This window comes from Rattus norvegicus, chromosome 7 (assembly GCF_036323735.1).
Source record: "Rattus norvegicus strain BN/NHsdMcwi chromosome 7, GRCr8, whole genome shotgun sequence".
In the NCBI taxonomy this organism is placed as follows: domain Eukaryota; kingdom Metazoa; phylum Chordata; class Mammalia; order Rodentia; family Muridae; genus Rattus; species Rattus norvegicus.
In genome coordinates this window covers 64,690,722-64,711,052 of record NC_086025.1, presented here as the reverse complement: position 1 = coordinate 64,711,052, position 20,331 = coordinate 64,690,722, and the positions used below count along the sequence as shown (strand labels likewise).

The following is a 20,331-nucleotide window of genomic DNA, read 5'->3' as shown; positions in this document are numbered from 1 at the left end:
GATGGCGAGATGATTCTGGGCAAATTTGTGGTGATAGGAAAGCTTTTGTTTAGTCTTTACAAGTCCTCCTACTATGTGCCTGGAAACCGTGCTGGGCTCTGAGTCTCATGGCTCCTGTTTGGCAGTATCAAGAGCATGCACAGGAGTCCCCAATTCCCCAAGGGCTTCAGTCTATACCCAGCAGTCAATAGCACAGCAAGCACATGTTTGCTAAGTACCCAGGGGAGAGGGAGTTGGTTCCAACCTGGGCCAGAGAAGAGCTAATGCAGTCCAACCTTTGCAACCTTGATCAGAACCCAGTGTTTGTTCTGCTGGGTGCTATAATCTTAGGACCAAAAAGGGAATACGGGAAGAACAGCGTCCACCGTGTGTGGGACCAGTGGCGGGGAAGGAAAGCAGCCCCCACTCATGCATAGGTTTTTAAACCGGCCTTTATTAAAACAATTGTAATACAAATATTCCAAAAATATAAACAGACTCTTAATGGCATCCTACAGTTCAAGTTTTTGAATACAACAAATGTATCAAATCATGAAGCAAGGTGGTCAAGGATCCCATAGCCCAGTCACAGTGGGAAGCAGACCCCTCCCCTTCAAATGGCATCTTGGAAATAGGCAGATCTGGAGTAATCACAGGTAAGGAGAATCACCAGCTTGCAGAGCAGAGCAGAGCAGTTCTGGGAGCTGACCCTGCACTAAAGGATGGGGCAGCTGGCCAGACCTGTGACCTCTTCTCCCCTGAATATATTTAACTAATGATGTTTTCTAGAAAGAGGGACTGGGGATGTAGCTTAGCTGGGAGTGTGTGCTTAACACACACGATGCCCTGGGTTGTTCCCAGCACCTCCTAAAGCAGCAAGGTGATCACACCTGTAACCCCAGCACTCAGGAGGTCAGTTCAAGATCATTCCTGGCTAAATGTGAGTTGAGGCCCCTGCTTGGAATTCATGAAACCCTGTCTAGGGGTAGAGGTAAGGGAGAGGGCTAAGCTATTTTAAAAAAGGAACTGAAGAGTAGCCCCAAATGGAAATGGCTCACACTTAGCTAGGCTGATACACTGGATGCAGGACAGCACAAATGGGCCGCACTGCCAAGAAGCCTCTGAACAGGGCAGGGCAGGGCCATTTCCCCGGGAATGGCTGCTGTGAGGGTCCCATGCTTTTAGTACAAAGCTTTTCTGAGCCACTGTTAACAGAGGGGGTTATACAATTACACAAAAATCTTTGGGAGGCAGGAGGGAGTAAGACAGGTCCCTGGTTAAATGAAGGCAATTCACTCAACTTCCTTAATTAGGGACCCATGGGCCTACGGTGTCCCCTCTACAATGTGCAGAGTGGAAACCCTTACCTGGCCCTTTATCAAACTGGTCCTGTGTCCAAAGCTCCCCCTATAAGAGGGACAGGAACATCAGGCTTTTGATTAGAAGCCCAATCAGACACACATTGTGTCCCTGAAGAGGCACCTTAAAGAGCTGAACCTGGCAGGGGGCAGATTCCTGGCATGGCTTTGAGTGGATGCTGACACTGGGCCCAGTGGTCTACTGACTCCTGAAAAGCAGTGTGCACTGGGGTGACAGACTTGAGGAGGAGCTGGCTCCTCTCAGTCTTGCCCTACTCTTCTCCCCTGCATCACTTGCCTCTAAACCACGGAACTAGCACAGGGATAGCAAGATACGCCACCTAGCTGACTCAGTCTGCGGTAGATCCTGATTAGGTCTGAGAAGAGGAGTTGGTGTAGCATCTCTGTAGCAGACTGCAGGTGGCAAGAAGGATTGTGGTGGCAGACAGGCCTAGAGAGTTGGGGTTTCATGGAGAAGCTGCAGGAGCTCCCATGAAGCCACACTGGGCTTTGGTCACAGGTAAGCATGGAGAACCAAGAAGTCAGAAAGGGACCTTCAATCAACTCTGAGGCTCTTATTGCTTAGTTAAGACTAGCCCTCAGAGTAGCCTTGTGAGAAGACCCCCTCCTGCAGTATTAGGATGGCAGTGAGACCAGGCCCTGGACCTGAAGCCAGCCGAGCTCCCACATTCCTGGCTAGCACCTGGAGCCCTCACCTCACCTTGGGAGGACCCCATAGACATCAGCAAATGATGCTGGGGAAATGGCATGTCTTTGTCACAGAAGTGAAAGACAAGGCTTCTCAGCCTTGGGCCAAGGAAGAAGTCTGCATAATGCTGGAAGGATGTCAGCCAGCTTCCACTCAGAATACCCAGCTCCAACAGAGGCTTTCTCGAACTTGAGGCAGGACCTCGTGTATGGAAACTAGAAAATATTGTGACTCCTGAGCGGGAGGTGACCACACCTGAAACCAACCCACAAATGCTGACCCACCTCCAGGGGAAGCAGAGATGGGGTAGGAACCCCCACCAACCTCAGAGGGAGGGAGGAGAATCCCACCTAACCCTGGGCAGGACTCAGTTAAGGCAGTGATGCTGAGGTGGGGGCCCCTGTGTTCCCAGTAACAGCGACACTTCCTGTTAGTTTTCCGCTGTGACTCACTAATCTTAAAGCATAAAGGGTGAGAGCTGGGAGATGCCTGAGCACAGGGCTGGAGAACGCTCAGCCCCATCTCCACAAGCAGGAGCAAGCATTTGGCAAATCAAGAACAGCAAAACCTACAACTTGGGAAAGTGGTTCTCCCAAGGCCCTGGAGGGAGAGAAACAGCCAGGAAGGATAAAGGCCAGAACAGGCAAGAGTTAGCCAGGACAGGACACTGGGGAGGACAGCCTAGCCCTCCCCAGCCTTTGGAGCTAATGGCCTTGCATCAGCTAGCACAGAATCCCTGAAGAGCACTTTTGGGATCTACAAGCCAGGAGACAGACATCGTGCATTGAACATTGGCGTTTTCCCTGTACCCAGCACGTCCCACAAGCATCTCAGGCCCATGACCGCAGCTCGGCTGGATACAAACCACTCCATGTTTATAAAGAGAACTTTAAGAGTTAAAAGAACAGAAATCAGCTGTCCTCTCCTAGGACAGAGAGAAGACCTCCTTTCCCATGGGAGTAAGACTATGGCTTGGGAGTGAGGAGGCTGGCCTGGTACTGGAGCCTGGAGACAGAGAAGCAATTCTGCTGGAGTCAGGTGCAGTCCATAGGACACAGGACCTGGTGGGTCTGTGAACATGTCCTCATCTTCCCAAACGTCTGCAGCTGCTGGCTAGATTTCTAGGTGTGTGGCTGGGCATCTGAAAGCAGCCTCTGGCCTCTCCCTTCTCCTTGGCACAGGCCTGGTGATGTTGAGGAAAGGCCATGGTTTGGCAGGGGAGTCTACAACAGTTGCCTGGCTGTGACACTTAGCAGCTCCCAGGGCAGCAGGAAAAGAGACAAGAGACTTGGGTCGAGTCTTGATCTTTCAGTTTCGCCCCCTACTGGCCACTGGGCACCGTGGACCATAGTTTACTGGACGGGCACATGCACATGCATGCGCACACACACACACCCACCCACACGCACACTTGGGAGACACAGGGTTCAGAGAGCTCTGGGTCTCAGTCTGATTTCCTGCTCTGCATGTGACCTGCCATACAGCTCTTGTCTAGCATGCCCTGGGTACTTGCAGACCCTGACAGTCAGGTTGATCACAAAGGCACAGTGTAGCAAATCCCCTGTTGGGGTGGCCATTTCTTGGAGCAGGAAGGCTAAGGGGCCCGCAGCTGCCCAAGGCTGGTGTAGACATCATCCGCTCCACTCAGCTCCTCGAACACTGGAATCAGGTTCAGCAACTCTGTATCTGCCATGTCATCAAACCAGGACTGCACAGGCACCTGGGGCAGGAAAAGGTGACATTATCTGACTTTTCCTTTCCTTTCCAGTGCCACTGGAGGCTGCTGGGCCACACAGGGGTAGTGGACTCCTCTGATAAAGCCCACAGTCCCAGCCTGCAGCCACCCCCAGTTCGACGCCTGGTCTGGAGCACTCACTGCGTTTTCTGGGTGGAAGATGTATGACGCAGGGGAGTTGTCCAGGATGACAGTTTTCCTCAGGTCCCTTCCCAGGCGGCTAAGGTCCTTGACATAGCAGCCCTGGTGGAACACACAAGACTCCCGGAACAGACGGGCCCGGAACACCCCACACCGGTCCAGCAGATCTGTCACAGGGTCAGCATACTGGAAGAAAAAGAGAAGTTTTAGCCTGGGTGCAGTGCTAGTCCTGGCGGTTGCCAAACAATCTCCTGTTCCTTCTTCCCTTCCTGAAGTCAGGTACCTTGGCCAAGCTGGCAGTGAAGAGAACACATTCAAAGAGCTCCCCCATTCGCCTCAGGAACTCATCAACGTAAGGCCTCTTGAGCACATATACCTGGGGAAACAGAGTGGATTGCTGGAGGAACCCCAGGAGGCAAGGCCGAGGACACAGCACTGCCCGTGCCCACTGACAGCCTATGTCAAGCCCCTGCGACTTCTGCCCACCATGGACAGCTCCACCAGGTTACAAGGCTTCCGCTGCCTCAACAGGCCCAATCCTAACCTGCCAGCAAGGAAAGGACACCATGTCCCAGGAGCCATCTTCATCCGGGGTGGACCATCAGCTGCCTCCAGAAACAAGTAATCAAGAATAGGCCTCACAGATGGAAACAGCCTATCCTGGATTACTTGAATCCAGCCACAGCCGGCTCTCTGTACTGGATTCCAGCAGGACAGCCTATGTAGGTCCCCATGTGGCAAGAACCCCAAACTTCCTCAAACACACACCTCACAGGGTTTCAGTGAATACCACCATCTTTGAGGACTTGCTTGCTCTTAAAGGTTCTTCAACTAATGTGCTGCTTCTTTCTCACTTCAGCCTGCACATGTGTTCCTTAGGCAGCCAAGCTATAAAGCAGCACAGGGTGAGCCCATCCAGTACCTCTCAGCCCAGACCAGACACCAGCTGAGCAGAACCTTTTCAGTTTAGCAGCAGAAACCCTCCATGCAGCCACAGACTGTTCTATCAGCCTGCCACTCCTTCAGCCCCTTCCTCAACAGTTCCTCACCAGCATGGCTCTCCTCCCAGTCTTTCCTCAGATCCACATGGCATGGCACCTCCCATTCAGGCGGCTTTATTAACCAGGAGTTCTTGAACACACCAGCCTATGCCAGGGCCCCATACATTCTGTACATTTCTATCCTCAACAAGACTGCAGGGACTCACAGGCGGAGCAAAGAGCTGCGGCTTTGTGGCTCTGATGCCGAGAGCCTATAAAGGGGGAGTGGCTACAACGGCAAACCCAGGGAAGTCTAGAGCTGACCATTCCCACTCTGTGAAAACAGGGATGCTGCCTGCTAGGATGTCTGCACCACTGCTCCCTGACTCCCTTTGAGGCTGGGTGTGGGCTGGCAGACAGCTCACCTGGTGCGTGGTCCCCTCAATCTCTACAGGCACTATGAAGTCAGCATTGTTGATCGGCTAGAAGGCAGAAATGGGTAGTGTCAGCAGACAGGAAACCCCCTACCCTGGAGACAGCCCACTAAGCGGTTCTAGCCAGCATAGGGCAAAGTACCACATCTCTTCAGGTTCTCCCTTCTCCTTCATCCCCCATCCATCTACCTGCCAAATTCTACCTAAAGTAGGTTTCAGGGCTTTTATTTTGATAGGGTCTTGCACCATCATCTGGGCTGGCCTTTAATTCCTGCTCCCCTGAGCTACGGACATACAGGCATGCATGTCTAGCTTCTTTTTTTTTTTTTTTTTTTGGTTCTTTTTTTCGGAGCTGGGGACCGAACCCAGGGCCTTGCGCTTCCTAGGTAAGCGCTCTACCACTGAGCTAAATCCCCAACCCCACATGTCTAGCTTCTTAAGACCAGCTCTTATTGTAAACCCAGGTTATCCTTGAACTTGTGATTTCCCTGCCTCAGTTTCCCGAGCACTAGGATTGTGGAAGTTGCCTCTGTACCCGGCTTACGGCTTTCTTGAGTTAATAAATACAGTCGTCAGGAAGGCCAGACGTGCTGAGGCCAACCCAGCTACTCTCCCAAAAGTGGGGACAGACAGACATTCATCCTTGGTGGTGGACAAGTGGAGACAGACAGACACTCGTCCTTGGTGGTGGACAAGTGGAGACAGACAGATACTCGTCCTTGGTGGTGGAGGACAAGTGGAGACAGACAGACACTCGTCCTTGGTGGTGGTAAGCATGCATGTGTGCTTGTGAATATGCCCTTTTAACCTCGTCCGTTTGGCCCCCAGGTATCATGACTCCAGGGTGGCCTGGCCCTATCCCTCTATCATTTCCATGTTCATCTGTTCACCTTACCGACCCTGTCATGCAGCTCACACAGCCCCTAGAGAAGGGTGTCACCATGCTGATTTACCTTAAAGGAACTATGCACAAGGGTTTCGTCCAGGTCAATGACCACGCAGATCCTTCCTTGATCTTGCTCTGTCACCTCTGGGAGCAGGCAGGTCCCAGGGATCTAAAGGAAAGCAGAGCCAGCTGCTGAGCTGTGCCCAACAAGAGGCCCAACCATCCCTCGGCACAAGCTAGGAAGAGCCAGGCTGTCTGCGTACAGTCACCAACCCAGGAAGGTCATCCTGCTTAGAGGCAGAGAACAGAGGCCGAGGAACATTTAGTGTCTGTCATCCTGGGATGGTATTGACTAGACAGCAGAGGTGGGAACAGGGCATGTGCCTGTCCTCACAGCTTTATAGGGGCCATGGCAAATACTTAGCAGAGAGGATAAGGAGGTGCTCAGGACAGGGAAGATAGCCGCTCTGCCTGCCAGACTCGTCAGGGCCTACAGGGCCAGCCAGATTAACAAACCTGATAAAACTGGTACTGGAGACACTGGAGCAGATCCGACTGTGGAGACAAAGGACATGGTTAAGTGCTAACTCATCAGCTACAGCCCCAGCCAAAGCACCACTTGTGCTCTCCAAGAACCCAGCCATCCAGCTGCTCCCTCAGGACAAAGTGGTCTTCCTCAGGAGCTGGTCAGAAGGGCAAGCCTCCTCTCCACACTGAGTACAGGCCCTTAGGGACTCGGGTCTGAGCTCCTCTCTGCAGTTAGCCTCTTGCTTAGTTCTTAAACTTGCTTTTTTTTGGGGGGGGGCGGGGGAGGGCTGGGGATTTAGCTCAGTGGTAGAGCGCTTACCTAGGAAGCGCAAGGCCCTGGGTTCGGTCCCCAGCTCCGAAAAAAAAGAACCAAAAAAAAAAAAAAAAAAAAAAAACCAAAACCTTTTTTTTCTTTTTTTTTTTTTTTGGAGCTGTGGACTGAACCCAGGGCCTTGTGCTTGCTTGCTCTACCACTGAGCTAAATAAATCCCCAACCCCTTAAACTTGTTTCTTGCTAAAAAACACCTGTTCCTCTCAGCCCCATGGGGCACACGCTATACAAGGGAGCATGGAGACACTGAGCACTCCAGCACAAAACACTAGGCCTAGAATGTGGACGTGGCATTCAACAACACTAAAGTGTTGTAAAAAGCACTGAGTGTTCCTAATGTAAATCTTGAAAAAAATTATTCCAGAACTTACAAAACCCTAAGACTGTCATTTGAGCATGTTTCTTTCAAACATGGGCTAGCATTTCCCCACAGGAATATATGAGTTTACATTCTGCTTGTGGCTTAAAGTATTACAAGTGGTTCACAATAGCACCGTGGCAAATTGCTAGTAGGATCTTTCTGTTTGTTGCTGTTTTGTTTTGAAACAGGGTCTCACTACATAGCTCTGGCTGGCCTGATGCTTGCTTGCTATGTAGACCAGGGTGGCCTTGAACTCACAGGGATTCTCCTGCCTCCCAAGTGCTGGGATGCTATCTGGGTTATTCAGAGCATGGCAGTTATAATTACTTGGTTTCTACAAAGAAACTAGCTCAGAAAGCAGTTCTGGAAACGAGACATTAAAAACACAGGTGCCACAGCCAGGTATGTGAGTTCCAGTCCCACCATCAACATTAACATATGGGTCACTTTCCCATCTGCAAGGCACCTTTCTGGGGTTCTGGAGTCTGCAGGACCTGGATAGCCACCCCCATAGATGAGAAGTATCAAGAAGGAGACAGACTACTAAGGGAAGAGAGTTTAGGGGCCGGGGATTTTCATGACACCAGACCAGGCCAGAGTGTGCACCCATCCTGCTACCTTGGCGATGGTGTTGGCCTCCTCCTTGTGTGTGAGCTCAGTGGAAGAGCTTGACTGGCTGACATGCTGTGTGTGGAAACAGCACAGGAGGGCCTTGAAGATGCTGCGGCCTCGGGGCTTCTTAGGCGAAGACTTGGAGACTAGGCCTAGAGAAAGAACGAAGGACAGATGGAGGCGTTAGCTACAGGGACAGTGTCAGTCTCAGTCAACAGCTCCACATGGTCATATGCTTTCAAGTCTGCCAGATAGGCTTTATCAGTCATACTATGGCAGGTCTGGAGGGGATGCCCAGACAGGCTGGGTGTTCTGTGACCCAGTGCCAGCACACTGCCACCACAATGAGCTTGGGAGGCCCTAAGGACCCTGGCAACAGTTCCAGGCAAGAGTGACCTTGTCCTCCAGAGCTAGCGGAGTCGTGATTCAGATCAATGCTAGCTAGACCATGGACCAGCAGCAACAGGTCTAAGTTCAAGTTGCTTAAAATCTCAGCGGTTCCCCAAAATGGCTTGAGACTGCTGTGGATAAAGAAGCCATCAAGCCTGACCACCCAAGTTCCATACCACATGGTGGGAAGAACCAATTTCTACAAGCTGTCCTCATGTGTGTGGACAGGTGAGTGTACACATTCATGTGCACAGACAGCTGAACTAGGACCCTAGGTCATGACATAAAGCAGCTTCCAGTCTGAGGCTGAAGCCTGTTTCCAGATGATCTGGGCTTTGGAGTACAAAGTCAATTTAACAGGAAGCTCAGCAAGGCAGCCCCAGAAAGGCTGGACAGATACAGAGCAAAGGGCATTACAGGGCGCAGCAGCAATGGGCTCCAGGAACTGTTATGCAAGAGCAGCTGCTGCGAGGGGCAATGTGGCCAGGAGATGGCGCTATACACCCACTTATGGATGGTCCCAGCTACATCTCTTCTGGGGGGGGGGGGGGTGGTTGCCTGTCCCAGAGCTATCAAACAGGCTGGTCCGCTTTAAAGCCTGGACAAACTATTGTGCAGGCAAGTAAGGGCCAGGTGAGGGAAAAGCAGAATGACGCCCCCAGTCCCACCCCAAGAGCTTCCCCTATGTTCTTCCCAGGGTAGGGGAAAACCCACACCGTAGCTGGGGTCACCCATTGGCAACTCTTGCTTCCTCTGCTCCTGAGGGAGGTCCCTTATTGGAGTAGATGATGGCAGAACCATACCCACTGACTGGGCTGCCTGAGACTCTGAGGAAGAGGAAAGAAAACCCAAACAGTTCCCCAGACCAAGGGTGGAGAAAAGGTCCCCACAGAGCAGCCAATACAGCGGTCAGTGAAGTGCTCTCACATGGATGGCCAGGGTCTTTCTAGTAAGTGATTTCTTTCCCCTCTTGGGTTAGGCTTAGGGTTACCCTTAATTTTGGTATGGCTGCTAGGGACCTCTCCAAAAGTAACTGAGCTTTTCCAGGAAATTGTCTGAAAATCTGGGCATCAGTTAAAGGACAGATTTTTATGTGAATTCTCTCCTCCTGTATATGGATTCCAAAGTTTACAGTCTGGCTGTTAGGAGTGCAGAAAGGCAAGCATTTTCACCCACTGAACCATTTTGCTGGCCCCATGGCATCACTTCCAACATCCTGGCGACATGGGAAGAACTGAGATGTCTTTGGGCATTTTGTGGTGAAGGTTTTGCTGAAGAAGTCTGCCAAGCCTTCTCCAAGACCAAATGCAAAGTTCAGTGGTGGTGGGACAAGCTGGCTGTTCCTTAGAAAAGACCCTCTGGACGCCTAATTATCTCTGCAGAAACCAGAAGGGAGGGGCTGCTCCCACCCACCCCTGTTGGCCCGCACTAAATCCTCCATTCAGAGGCTCAGGGCAGACGCAGAGACAGAGGTCCAAGACCAAAGCTGAAGCTATTCCTTTGATTTATGTTTCTTCTTGCACAAACCACAATTGGAGGCTTAACCCAGGCACAGTCTTTCTTAAAAGACCGCACAACCCAGGCCTCTCCTCAGGAGAGGCTGCCTCAGAAGTGTGCTCAATGTCTTTGTGACCGGCTCTGTGAGGAAAAGTAATCCTGAAGCTGCTGGCTGGGGCCAGGGAAAAGCCTTGCCGGTGTCCGGTGTCCGCTGTAGGAGGCACAAGTTCCTAGGCCTACTCAGGAACCTTGAACTCTGTAGGGGATGAGGGGCTTCTCCAAGGCACAGTGTGACCAACAGCCTCTGCATCTCAGGAGATCAAAACCACCCTGACCTGGAGTGCAGGCTCCTAAAGGCCCACACCCAGGACCATGAGCCACCCTCCTTTCAGGCCCCACCTCCCAGCAACCTTTATGCAGACTGCTTTCCTTACTTTCCAAACACTACTTCTGAGGGGCACCAGGGCGGGATTCAGATTCCCCCACGTGGCTGGTTCCCTGCAGGGCCAACAATAGCCTCACCAGTTACTGTTCCACAGCCTTTGGCCTAAGTAAGGCAGGTACTATAATTTCACCAACTTACTAGGCAGGCCATCTCTGGCCTGCCACTCCTACAGCTAGGTCCTGGAGAAGCTTCCATTCTCATGCCATAGCTCTCACATGAGGGAAGGAAGGAGCTGAGTGGGCCACAGCCATGCTTACAGAGCAGAAGAGCAAAGCTGGGCTGTGCTAGAAACTTGCTGTCAGTGCCTCACTAACTCTCAGTAGGGACTGATTTGTAGGTCCTGCCCCCCATCTGCAGGGGGAAAGAAACGAAGGCGGAGGTTAACCAGCCTGTTGGGGTCATGCAGTGCTGTGAGGGCAGAGCGAGAATGTGAACCCAGAGCCAAGGCTGTGGGCATTCCCCAACAGTTTCTTGACAGCTCCACACACTGCTATCCTCTCCCTTCCAGGATGAGCTGAGGAAGGACCAGTGTGGAGCCTCAACCGCCAGCCTCCTCCACATTCTCCAGCAGGTCAGCGAGGTACAGAAGGCAGCAAGGACACAGGCTGAGATGTAAATCTACTCCCTCCCCAAACTGGTATCAAAAGCCTTCGGATGGACGGCTCCTTTCAGTCAATGCTCTGCACTGTATCCCTGGTCGCCAGGGAGGCAACACTAGGCAGGCACAAGAGCATCCTGGTCCCCACCCACTTCTTTCCAAAATGGCTTCCTTTCCTGTCTGCTGAGGAGCACCTGCTCTCCTTGCTCCAAACCTCTCAATGTCCAACAGGCCAGCAAGACACAGTGGGGAGACAGCTCTAAGAAGAAAGGGCTGCCACTAAAGACTAGAAGCCAACACCTTCCCACCACTCCTCCTCCTCAAGGCTGCTAGTTCCTCACCAGGCAGCCAGTGAGCTCTCCCTTCACTTGGTACTGTCTGGGCTGGAGTCCAGGCTCTGCTGGATTCAACCATAGAGCCTTAGTTTCCTCATCCAAAACTTGGGTCAATAGTAAGACCTCACTCAGGATAAACAAAATGCATGAATCAGGTCCCTGGTAGCCTCTCAAACTAAAAGCTACTACACTAACTGGCAACAGCCTGGGCCTCATTTGTAGGCTTCAACATGGACCGCTAACTGGAGTTGGCATGAGTCCCATTCCAGAAGGGCAACAGGGAACTAGGGGCCCTCACCACTCCAACCTCACCGTGTGGTTGAAGTTCAAGGTCAGAAGAGGAATGTGTGTCTGGAAGACACCCCCTCCCCATCCATCAGACCTTCCATTTCATTCTCAGCTGATGGATGGTGCTCTGGCTATGACAAGCACCACCCTCTCCCCTACACAGCGCCGCAGCAGTAACCACCCTATAGAACCTGTGCCTGTAATGCCAGACAAGTGAAGCCTGGCAGTACCAAGATGACAGGACTTTAACCTTCTGAAGGTCAGGTCTGGTTATCAGGGTTGCCAACAACAGTTATGTGTCCCGGTAAAGGAGCTCCTCACAGGAAATCCACATAGCGCAGGACAGGCAAAAGGCATTCCTTGAGCTATGGGATGGGAGTCAGACCATTCACATACATGAATACTTTCCTGGTTCCCCCTCAGCTCCCATCCTACCTCAGCAAAGGGCAGGGCTGGCTCTCACTATAAAATGGCCTCTCTGAGTGGCCTCCCTCCCCTTTGCTATTGGAGGAAGGAGAGTATTTGGAGCATTTCCGGCCCTTCTTGGCCAGCTGCCTGGGCCCTGCAGCCAAGACACATCTGATTGGGGCTCCCTGTGGAGAGGAGTCCTCCCAGGTTGTCAGCAAGAGGCATCTGTGCCTTGGCTACAGACAGGCACTGAAGTGCCAAGTTGATGGAAGGGCTCCTTGGACCAGCAGGTGAGTGGGCAGAGAGACAAGAGGGCAGGAGACGCCTAGACAAGCCCATGGGCAGACCAACAGTGGACGGTGGGCCTCTCTATCCAGTGGCCCAACAACTGATGCGCTCTCTTCTGCTAGCAAGGCAGGCAGGGCAAAAGTAGATGTGTGAATCAGGCTGCATGGGCTGGGCTTGTTTAAGCAGTTTGCGTCACAGGATTTAGCTCGCACTGGCACAACTGAGGCCTCTGGTAGTTGCTCACCAACAGCTCCTCGGTTCCCCTTGTTGGGCAGAGAGGCTCCTCTCCTCTTTGTGTGTATCTGAGGCAGCCATCTCCAAGTGAGTCACAGCAGCTTCAAAATCCTGCATAGCCTCGAGAGGACTTAGGGATGGGCCAACCCTATCCTACCTTGCCTGACAGCCCTGCCCCTGCCTCAGCCTCATCCCGCTCAGGGCCTCAGACCTCCATTTTAAGAACTTTCCTTTAATCAAGAAGATCTTGGTTCTCAGAACAAGGACTTTCAGGCAACTTCATCTCAGAAGGAGCCTCTAGCTGAATTATTGGGGAAAAACGCAGGCAGCGTCAGTATTTACAAACAGTAGTAATAAGAATGGAGGTGAGCTGCAGTGGGGTCTCAGGAAGAGCAGGTTCTAACCTGAGGAACGCCAGGGGCTGCATCCTACTGTGCTGCACAGTGCTGCCCAGAGCAAGGGTGACACTGTCAGCCCTCCCTCCTCCTGGAGAGGTGCTGTGCACGCTCATGGGAGGGGGCTAAGGGAGACATGGCAGACACGACTGAGACATCCTGATGGCGATTCAGGCTAGTCTGGGGTCTCTGTCCCAGCCTTTCAAATGCTTGAGCTTCACGGAGAACCAAGAAGAATCCAGGGCGAGGAGGCATAGGAAGAGCAGGAGGACAGAGCTGAAAAGTATCTACCCACGATGTACTGGCTCCAAGGGCTAGGTGAATTGGAAAAGGGCTAGGTGAATCGTAGTGGTTTGGGTCAGATCTCCACCAGTAAAAAAACATAAACAGGGGCTGGGGATTTAGCTCAGTGGTAGAGCGCTTACCTAGGAAGCGCAAGGCCCTGGGTTCGATCCCCAGCTCCGAAAAAAAGAACCCCAAAAAAAAAAAAAAAAAAACATAAACAAAAAACAAAAAAACTCTGGCTTTGGCGTAAGTACCAAATGTGGCAGGAACCTCAGTTTTTCTTCCATCTGTAAAATGGTAAAAGAATGACTATCTTAGAAAGTGGAGAAGGACTTTAAGGACTTTAGAGTGTACTGGCCTGATGACAGCCCCCTGTAGGCTGCTAGGCACTAGGAACACAGCCCCTTCACATTTGAAAGTCTGCTTCAGGGGTTGGGGATTTAGCTCAGTGGTAGAGCGCTTGCCTAGGAAGCGCAAGGCCCTGGGTTCGGTCCCCAGCTCCGAAAAAAAGAACCAAAAAAAAAAAAAAAAAAAAAAAACAGTCTGCTTCAAGGACTGGAGATTTAGCTCAATGGTAGAGCGCAAGTGCAAGGCCCTGGGTTCAGTTCTTAGCTTGGGGGGGGGGGTCTGCTTCAATCACAGAACGCTCACACTACAACACCAACTGAGATTCCTTACTTCGAGAGGCCACATAGCACAACCAGTGGGGCAGCAACAGGCCTAGGAGTGGGCCTCTTCTAGGACTATACAAAACCAATTATGTCTCTGCTTCTGTTCGAGGCTAGCCAACCTGCTCCCTCCCTCCTCAGGATCTGTCCAAGACCTGTGCTCCTCCCTACTCCCCTTTGCTTTGCTACTGGAGCAGCCGATGAGAGCAGGTTCTCAGCAACCTGGTTCTTGCACTGGCCTAAGGCAGCAGAAGTGGAGTGGCCAGGCCCGGGCCAGGGTGGCCCCCACAGGTCAAGCATGGTGCTCAGCTCTCAGCAGACTCTCTATCTGACAAGTGGGAATACCTTCTATCTCCAAGGCTGCTGAGACTAGCTCTGGTCACAGCACCTTGCCCATGGTGATTGTTCTGTAAATCGTGGCTGGGACCAGAGTAAACAAGAACAATTACTCTATCCATTCACTCAGAAAACTCTAGGCTCCCCTGGAGGAGCCACAGGCTGCCGAATGAAAGTGACTCTGGACCCTGAGGGAATCTTCTGCTCAGGGATGAAGAGGCAGTTGGCCTGCCTGTGTCTTTGCTGTGCTTCCTGGCTCTTCTCCCAGGACACCTGTCAGAATCCCGGGGAGCATTTGGAGCACACACCCGGCCCACCTGCCAGGCTCTGAGTCAGTGGGTCCCAGGTGTGCGTGTGGGGGAGGGGCTGTATTTTTAGTAAGTGTCAGGGGAGAGGCTGATGTGTGTCCTTGGCTGAGAGTCAGAGAATTTTAACCACCCCCTTCCAGGACTACAAGGCAATTCCTCTGGAGCCCCGGAAGCCTCTCTCTCCACCAGATCTGATGATGGCCTGCGACTAGTTGGGCTAACTCAGGTTTGCTTCTCTAAGGCCACTTGTTTTACACTGCCAAAAAAAAACAAGACCCCAGTCAAGAGGCCTGGGCTTGCTGTCTTCCCTCTCAGTATCTTGAAGGAGAGGCCTCCTTCTCCCTCCTGCTGTGCAAACAGAGGTGGAATGCTTTGTCCCTTCCCATAGATCTGTGTGACACAGCCTTTCTCTCACTGGAGTGGGAGCCATGTTTGCTCCCTGGGAACAGTGCAAGTGTGTTAGAGCCGAATCAACAGGACGGGAGTCTGTCAAGATTCTAAGAGGCTGACAAGGAGGCCCTCCTTATGACCCAGCACTGAGCAATAGGCAGGAGAAGCTCAAGGTCTCAGTCCCACTACAGCATAGCACCAAGGATAAGGAGGAATACCTCTGTCAATATGAATACAAGAGAAGAGTCAGAGACAGAGAGGTGTGTGTGTGTTCAGGAAAAGAATGTCAGGTTCACTCAAGGCTAGCAATAGAGAAGCTAACCAATAAGAAGAGAGCACACACTCCTGCCCAGAGTCAGGCTGTGGTGTCTGAGGAATAACACACGGTGATGCCGGGTGAGAAAGCTCCCGTGGAGTGAAGGGCTGGATGCTGCACTCACCCAGAACTTGCTCTTAGTCTCTGATCATGAGTGTTCCATTTCAAAGAAGTCCACTTCCCCGTTCTAATCCCTACCAGTGTCTTCGTAAGATCTGCGTGTAGCATCGTCATCTACATCTCAGCTGGCTACATATGTGAGAATATGTGAGGCATAATCAGAGCCACATCCATGCCCTTCCTCTCAGTCACTCAGACCAAAGCCACTGCTCTCTTCAAAATCTCCCTTCTCCTTGTCATTAAGAGTACCTAGAAGAGGGGTTGGGGATTTAGCTCAGTGGTAGAGCACTTGCCTAACAAGCACAAGGTCCTGGGTTCGGTCCCCAGCTCCAAAAAAAAGAAAAGAAAAAAAAGAGTACCTAGAAGAACCTAATCTTACCCTGAAGATTACCAAATGAAGACAGTGCCAGTTCTGTCTCTAAGACACCAAACTACTTCCAAGGTTTAAGCTAGACTTCAGAGACTCTTCATGAGGCCCAGGGCTGTAAGGCCTCCTCCTACCCCCAAATGCCCAGGCACTAGCTGGAAGGCCTGAGGCCCCATCTCTGTCACACAGGCACCACAGCCGCCTGTAGGAAGGCTGTGGAAGGCTCAGAGGCTCAGGCTCCTTCCACACCAACAGTGACTGGGGGCACCTGTCCTTTGTGGTAAAACCCATTCATCTGACTGGGCACTGTTTACACAGCGTGTCCAGGGGATCAGAAGAGGGGGGACAGAACGCCAGCCAAGCTGCATTTAGGAATGAGCCTGAAGCAACCAATTTTGCTCCTGGACTGACAATAACGAACACTTAACAACCATTTCCTTCACAAGTGCCAATCCCACTTCTTCACCAATCCTAGGATCCCAAGACAGAAATAGAAGATAACACCCCACTTCAGGGACGCTGTGCCTGACTACATGTCAGTAAGTGCATGTATGTACACTCTCACAGCCCACGAAATGTTCCCATGTTCTCTCCCATGCATGGACACTCACATAACCTACTTATATTTACATGTTCTCTTAAATGTTTACAGCATCTCATACTTCTCACATCCTGTTGTTAGAAGTGTCCCTCCCTCCAGTGTCCCCTCTGTTTAACTCCCTACCTTCTCTGGCTGGGAGGAAGGCCTTCCCTCTACAGGCCCCATGACGCCTCCACACCTCCCCATGCCTGCGATCCCCAGGAACCTCTCTCTCAAGTATGGCTTCTTTAAACAAGTCAGCCCCCAAGCCTCAGGCTCTGCACCCTTACTGACTGTAGTGGGGCAAAAGTCACACCCCAGGGCTCTCAGTGTGGAGCAATCTGGCTTACATAGTCTCGGCGGCCACTCAGCCTGATTCCAGGACGGGGATAAATCCTGAGGGAGCGGGACTGAGTCTGTCAGCTCCCACCTGTGCAGGCTGGCCTAGGAGGCCTACCCACCCACCAACAATGTGCCTTTCAAAGCTTTTTCTGTTAAAGACTTAGCTGCAGCCACAGAGAACTTGGACTCTCAAAGGAAAAGGGTAGGATTTCTTCCTTCTGTGGAGAGCAAGAAGAAAAACTTGTCACTGAGGGACTGAGGGGCTGAGGGGCTGAGGGGCTGGAGAGATGGCTCAGAGGTTTAGAGCACTGGCTGCTCTTCCAGAGGTCTTGAGTTCAATTCCCAGAACCCATGGTGCTCATAACCATCTGACTCCAGTTTCAGGGAACCAGATGCCCTCTTCTGACCTCTGTGGGCACTAGGCACCCACGTGGTGCACAGACATACACGGAGGCAAAACACCCATACACATAAAATCTAAATCTAACAGTCACTCTGTTTTCTAGTGACAGTAGTCTCCAAGAAGACTCCTCCGTGTAACTAGCCATCAGACCCCGCCCAGTTCCAGATGTGAGAAGAGGAATCCAAAGCTTAGTCATTCTTCCAAGAGTAGGCATCGGATCTTTCCCTTAGCAGGTTATTTCTGAGTCCTCCACAAAGTTCTGATAGGTTAATAGAGGCCCTGCCCCTACCTCACTGTGGGCTGCCAAAGATAGCCTTGTTTCCTTTGCTTTCCCATCTTAGCCCAGGGGCACAGCCTCCCTGTAACTGGGTGACACTCTTACACCAGGCCGCAGTAAGTACCCATTCCTGCTAAAGGGATACTTTTAATTTTGATGTGATACACACACAACCAGCTTCTTGCTGTACCGGGAGCCACTTCTCCTTCTGCCTGGAAAGATGATCTAATTTTGCTGCTTTTATTATCAACAATTTCAGCAACTTTGTTCTACTTCCCTGACTGTAATTACCTTTGAATCATCAGCACACTAGGCAGCTTTAACACTCAGAACAGAATGCTAAAAATACATAGTCAACATAAAAAAGTCACTGGTAAACAACTTCACCCAGAAAATGCCGAGGCTAGAGGCAACCTGTTTCTTTCTAGAAGTCAACTCACTAATAAACTGCTTCACACTCCTCTTCAGCTCTTCCAAAGGTAGGCAAGAATTGGGGATGGGAGATGGTGAGAGGGGAGGGGCAGGAATTCCTGAAGGCGTGTTAAGATGCAGGTTCTGTTTGTAAATGATGTCCGACTCAGCTAGTCTGGCTGGTTGCTGGGGGCCAAGCAGCTCAGATGCAAGTCCGCCTTCCCTGGAATGCAGTCAAATGCCAAGGGGAGGGGGAGAGACCAAGAGGCTGCTGGCTGGAGAATACAGGTTCCTCCAGGGAGAAATGTGAAGGACAAACTTCCCACAAATAAAGAAAACAAAAATGGAACTACAAGGAAACGCAACCAGCACCAGCAACCCAACACGGTCAGGAAGCCAGCTGCTCTGCTCTCTGCCGCCCGACACTCATTCTGCTGGATGAAACTTCAGCTCTGATTTGCTCAGTGCGGCTACAGCCCAGTCCAGATTCTTCTTATCCCGCAGTGGCCCTGCCACCCTCAAGACGTCACTAGGAGACCCTGTAGGGGGCACAGGTGGGAAAGAGGCACCAGCTGTTCCTGGCTTCTTGTCACTACCCCCTCCTCTTATGTCCTTGCCCATCCAGATTTCTTCACCTGAAGCTTGGGTCCTCTGCCTGGGATGAGGCTGCCAAGGGAACTGAACACTGGCAGTAACTGATAAACACAGGCTGCCTCTCTTTACAGCACTCAGCACGGCTGAGGGGCCAAGAGAAGGAGGTGAACTTGCTGCACAGAGTCTCACAGCTGGGTCAGTGATGCAGTGACCCTGGCAAGGAGGAGGGGCAGGCAGGGCTTCGGCTGTCTGCGCAGGCTGCTTCAGAAGGCCAAGAAACACGCACCGCTTGCTCCCCTTCCCCCATCCTAACAAGGAATTCCAGAGAGCCTGGGACACCAGCCCAGCTGCCCTACCCCTAGGCTAGGCAAGTTGGGTAGACTCCTTGGAAAGTGAACCCAGGAAAAAGTGACCTGCTGCTTAGTATTAGTAGGGGATAAGGACCTACACCCAGGCCCCACAGCTGGCCTCCTTCCAGGTTCTAGGCCCCAGTCTACTCAATTGTGGCACGGGCCTTTTATGCCCCGCTGGAATCTCAAGCTGCAACGCTTGAGATCTGGTTCCAAGAGCGTGCTCACCACTCAGCCTCTGAGCCAAGTGGCCACAGTCCTGGGAGTGCTCTAGAAAAAAGGGAGAGGGGGGCAACACTAGTCCTTACTCTCGGCGGAAATTTCTACCGGCTATCTTGAACACAATACTCAAGGCCAGATGAGCATAGGGAGAGGAGAGTTTCAGGGGACCCCACTGTGATCAAACCCGAGCAATCCCATCTTCCCAGCCCCAATCTCCTCCCCGCCCCCGCGGGAGGCTGGGGCCTCTGCTCCGCTGCTCAAGCACACCTCAGAGAGGGCCTGAGGACGCCCCTGTCTGCTCCAACCCGACCCACCCCCCAATTAGGCGGGGGGTCGCGAGCCTCTGCCCACAGACAACTCGCACTTTTTTCGCTGCGCGATTCAGAAACACACTGGGTCTGATGCCATCCGGCGAATTATGTAACCAGGGACACCGCTCCCGGGCTAAACAAACGCGGCTGTGTGTGTGTGCGCGCAGCGGCGGCCCCGGGGGAGCGCACGGGGCAGGGAGGGGCTCCGGCCCGGCCTCGGGTCCGGCTTGTTTGCTCAGCCGAACCGCAAGAGTCCCGCGCTCGTCCCTGACCGCGGCCTTCCCTCCCCCTCCCCCACCCCAGCCTCGGGCCGGTGAACTTCGTCCCGAGTCCCCGCGCCGCCACGGCCGAGTGCCCGGGCATCCCAGTCCTGCACGAGAACTCCGGTCCGGGCGGCGTTCCAGCTCGGGACCCCTCGTGCCCTCCCCGCGGCCCCGGGGCAGGCGTGCAGCGGTGGTGGTGGGGGGGGGAGTGACCACTCCATCTCCGCGGCTCGGGTGGGGGCAGCGCGGGTGGCCTGGCGCGACGCGCGCCCCCGGAGTCTCTGCCTGCTCCCGGGGGGAGGGGTGGCCCGACGGGTGACAGCTGCGCGGATGACACCCTCCCGCCGGGCGCTGGCAGCCCGGGCCTCGCTCAGCCCCCACTGGGGTCCGAGTGCCGACGGGTGCGCGAGAACCGACGGACCCCCCCGGTCCCCGCCGGACCCTCCGCCCCCTCCCCGCCCGGGGGCAACGCAAAGTTTTGGGAAGTTGCGCCCCTACCTTGCTTGGTGAGCACCAGGGCGTCTTCCCTCCTCGCCTGGGTGATGATGGAGCCGTGTTCCATCTAACAATCCCGCGGGCCCGGGCTGGCTGGGCGGGAGGACGCGCGGGCGGGCGCGCAGGCGGGCTGGGCTGGGGGGCCTGGGCGGGGGCCCGTCGGGCTCCGGCTCCCGAGACTCCGACTCCCGCAGCTGTTCACATCCCCCCCCTCGCGTTTCCTCCCCGGGCGGGAAGGGAGGCGGCCTGCACAGAGGGCGGGCGGCCCAGGCGGCGGCTCCCCCGGTCCCCCCAGCCCCGATCCCCCGGTGGCAGCTCCGGGCTCCTCAGTTTGGGTCCAACATGGAGAATCCGGAGCGAA

At 53.2% G+C, this 20,331-nt stretch overlaps 1 protein-coding gene across 1 annotated transcript; it reads right to left on the bottom strand.

Moving 5' to 3' along the window:
• Nucleotides 1–413: 413 nt before the first annotated feature.
• On the bottom strand, nucleotides 414–20,316 carry Ctdsp2 (CTD small phosphatase 2). Its single transcript, NM_001398613.1, has 8 exons — nucleotides 19,974–20,316; nucleotides 8,061–8,206; nucleotides 6,739–6,777; nucleotides 6,290–6,391; nucleotides 5,328–5,384; nucleotides 4,206–4,298; nucleotides 3,923–4,108; nucleotides 414–3,766 (listed from the first exon to the last, which is right to left on the bottom strand). The coding sequence occupies exons 1-8, from the start codon at nucleotides 20,035–20,037 to the stop codon at nucleotides 3,641–3,643; spliced, it is 813 nt and encodes a 270-aa protein (NP_001385542.1). The 5' UTR covers nucleotides 20,038–20,316; the 3' UTR covers nucleotides 414–3,640.
• Between the last annotated feature and the right edge of the window lie 15 nt (nucleotides 20,317–20,331).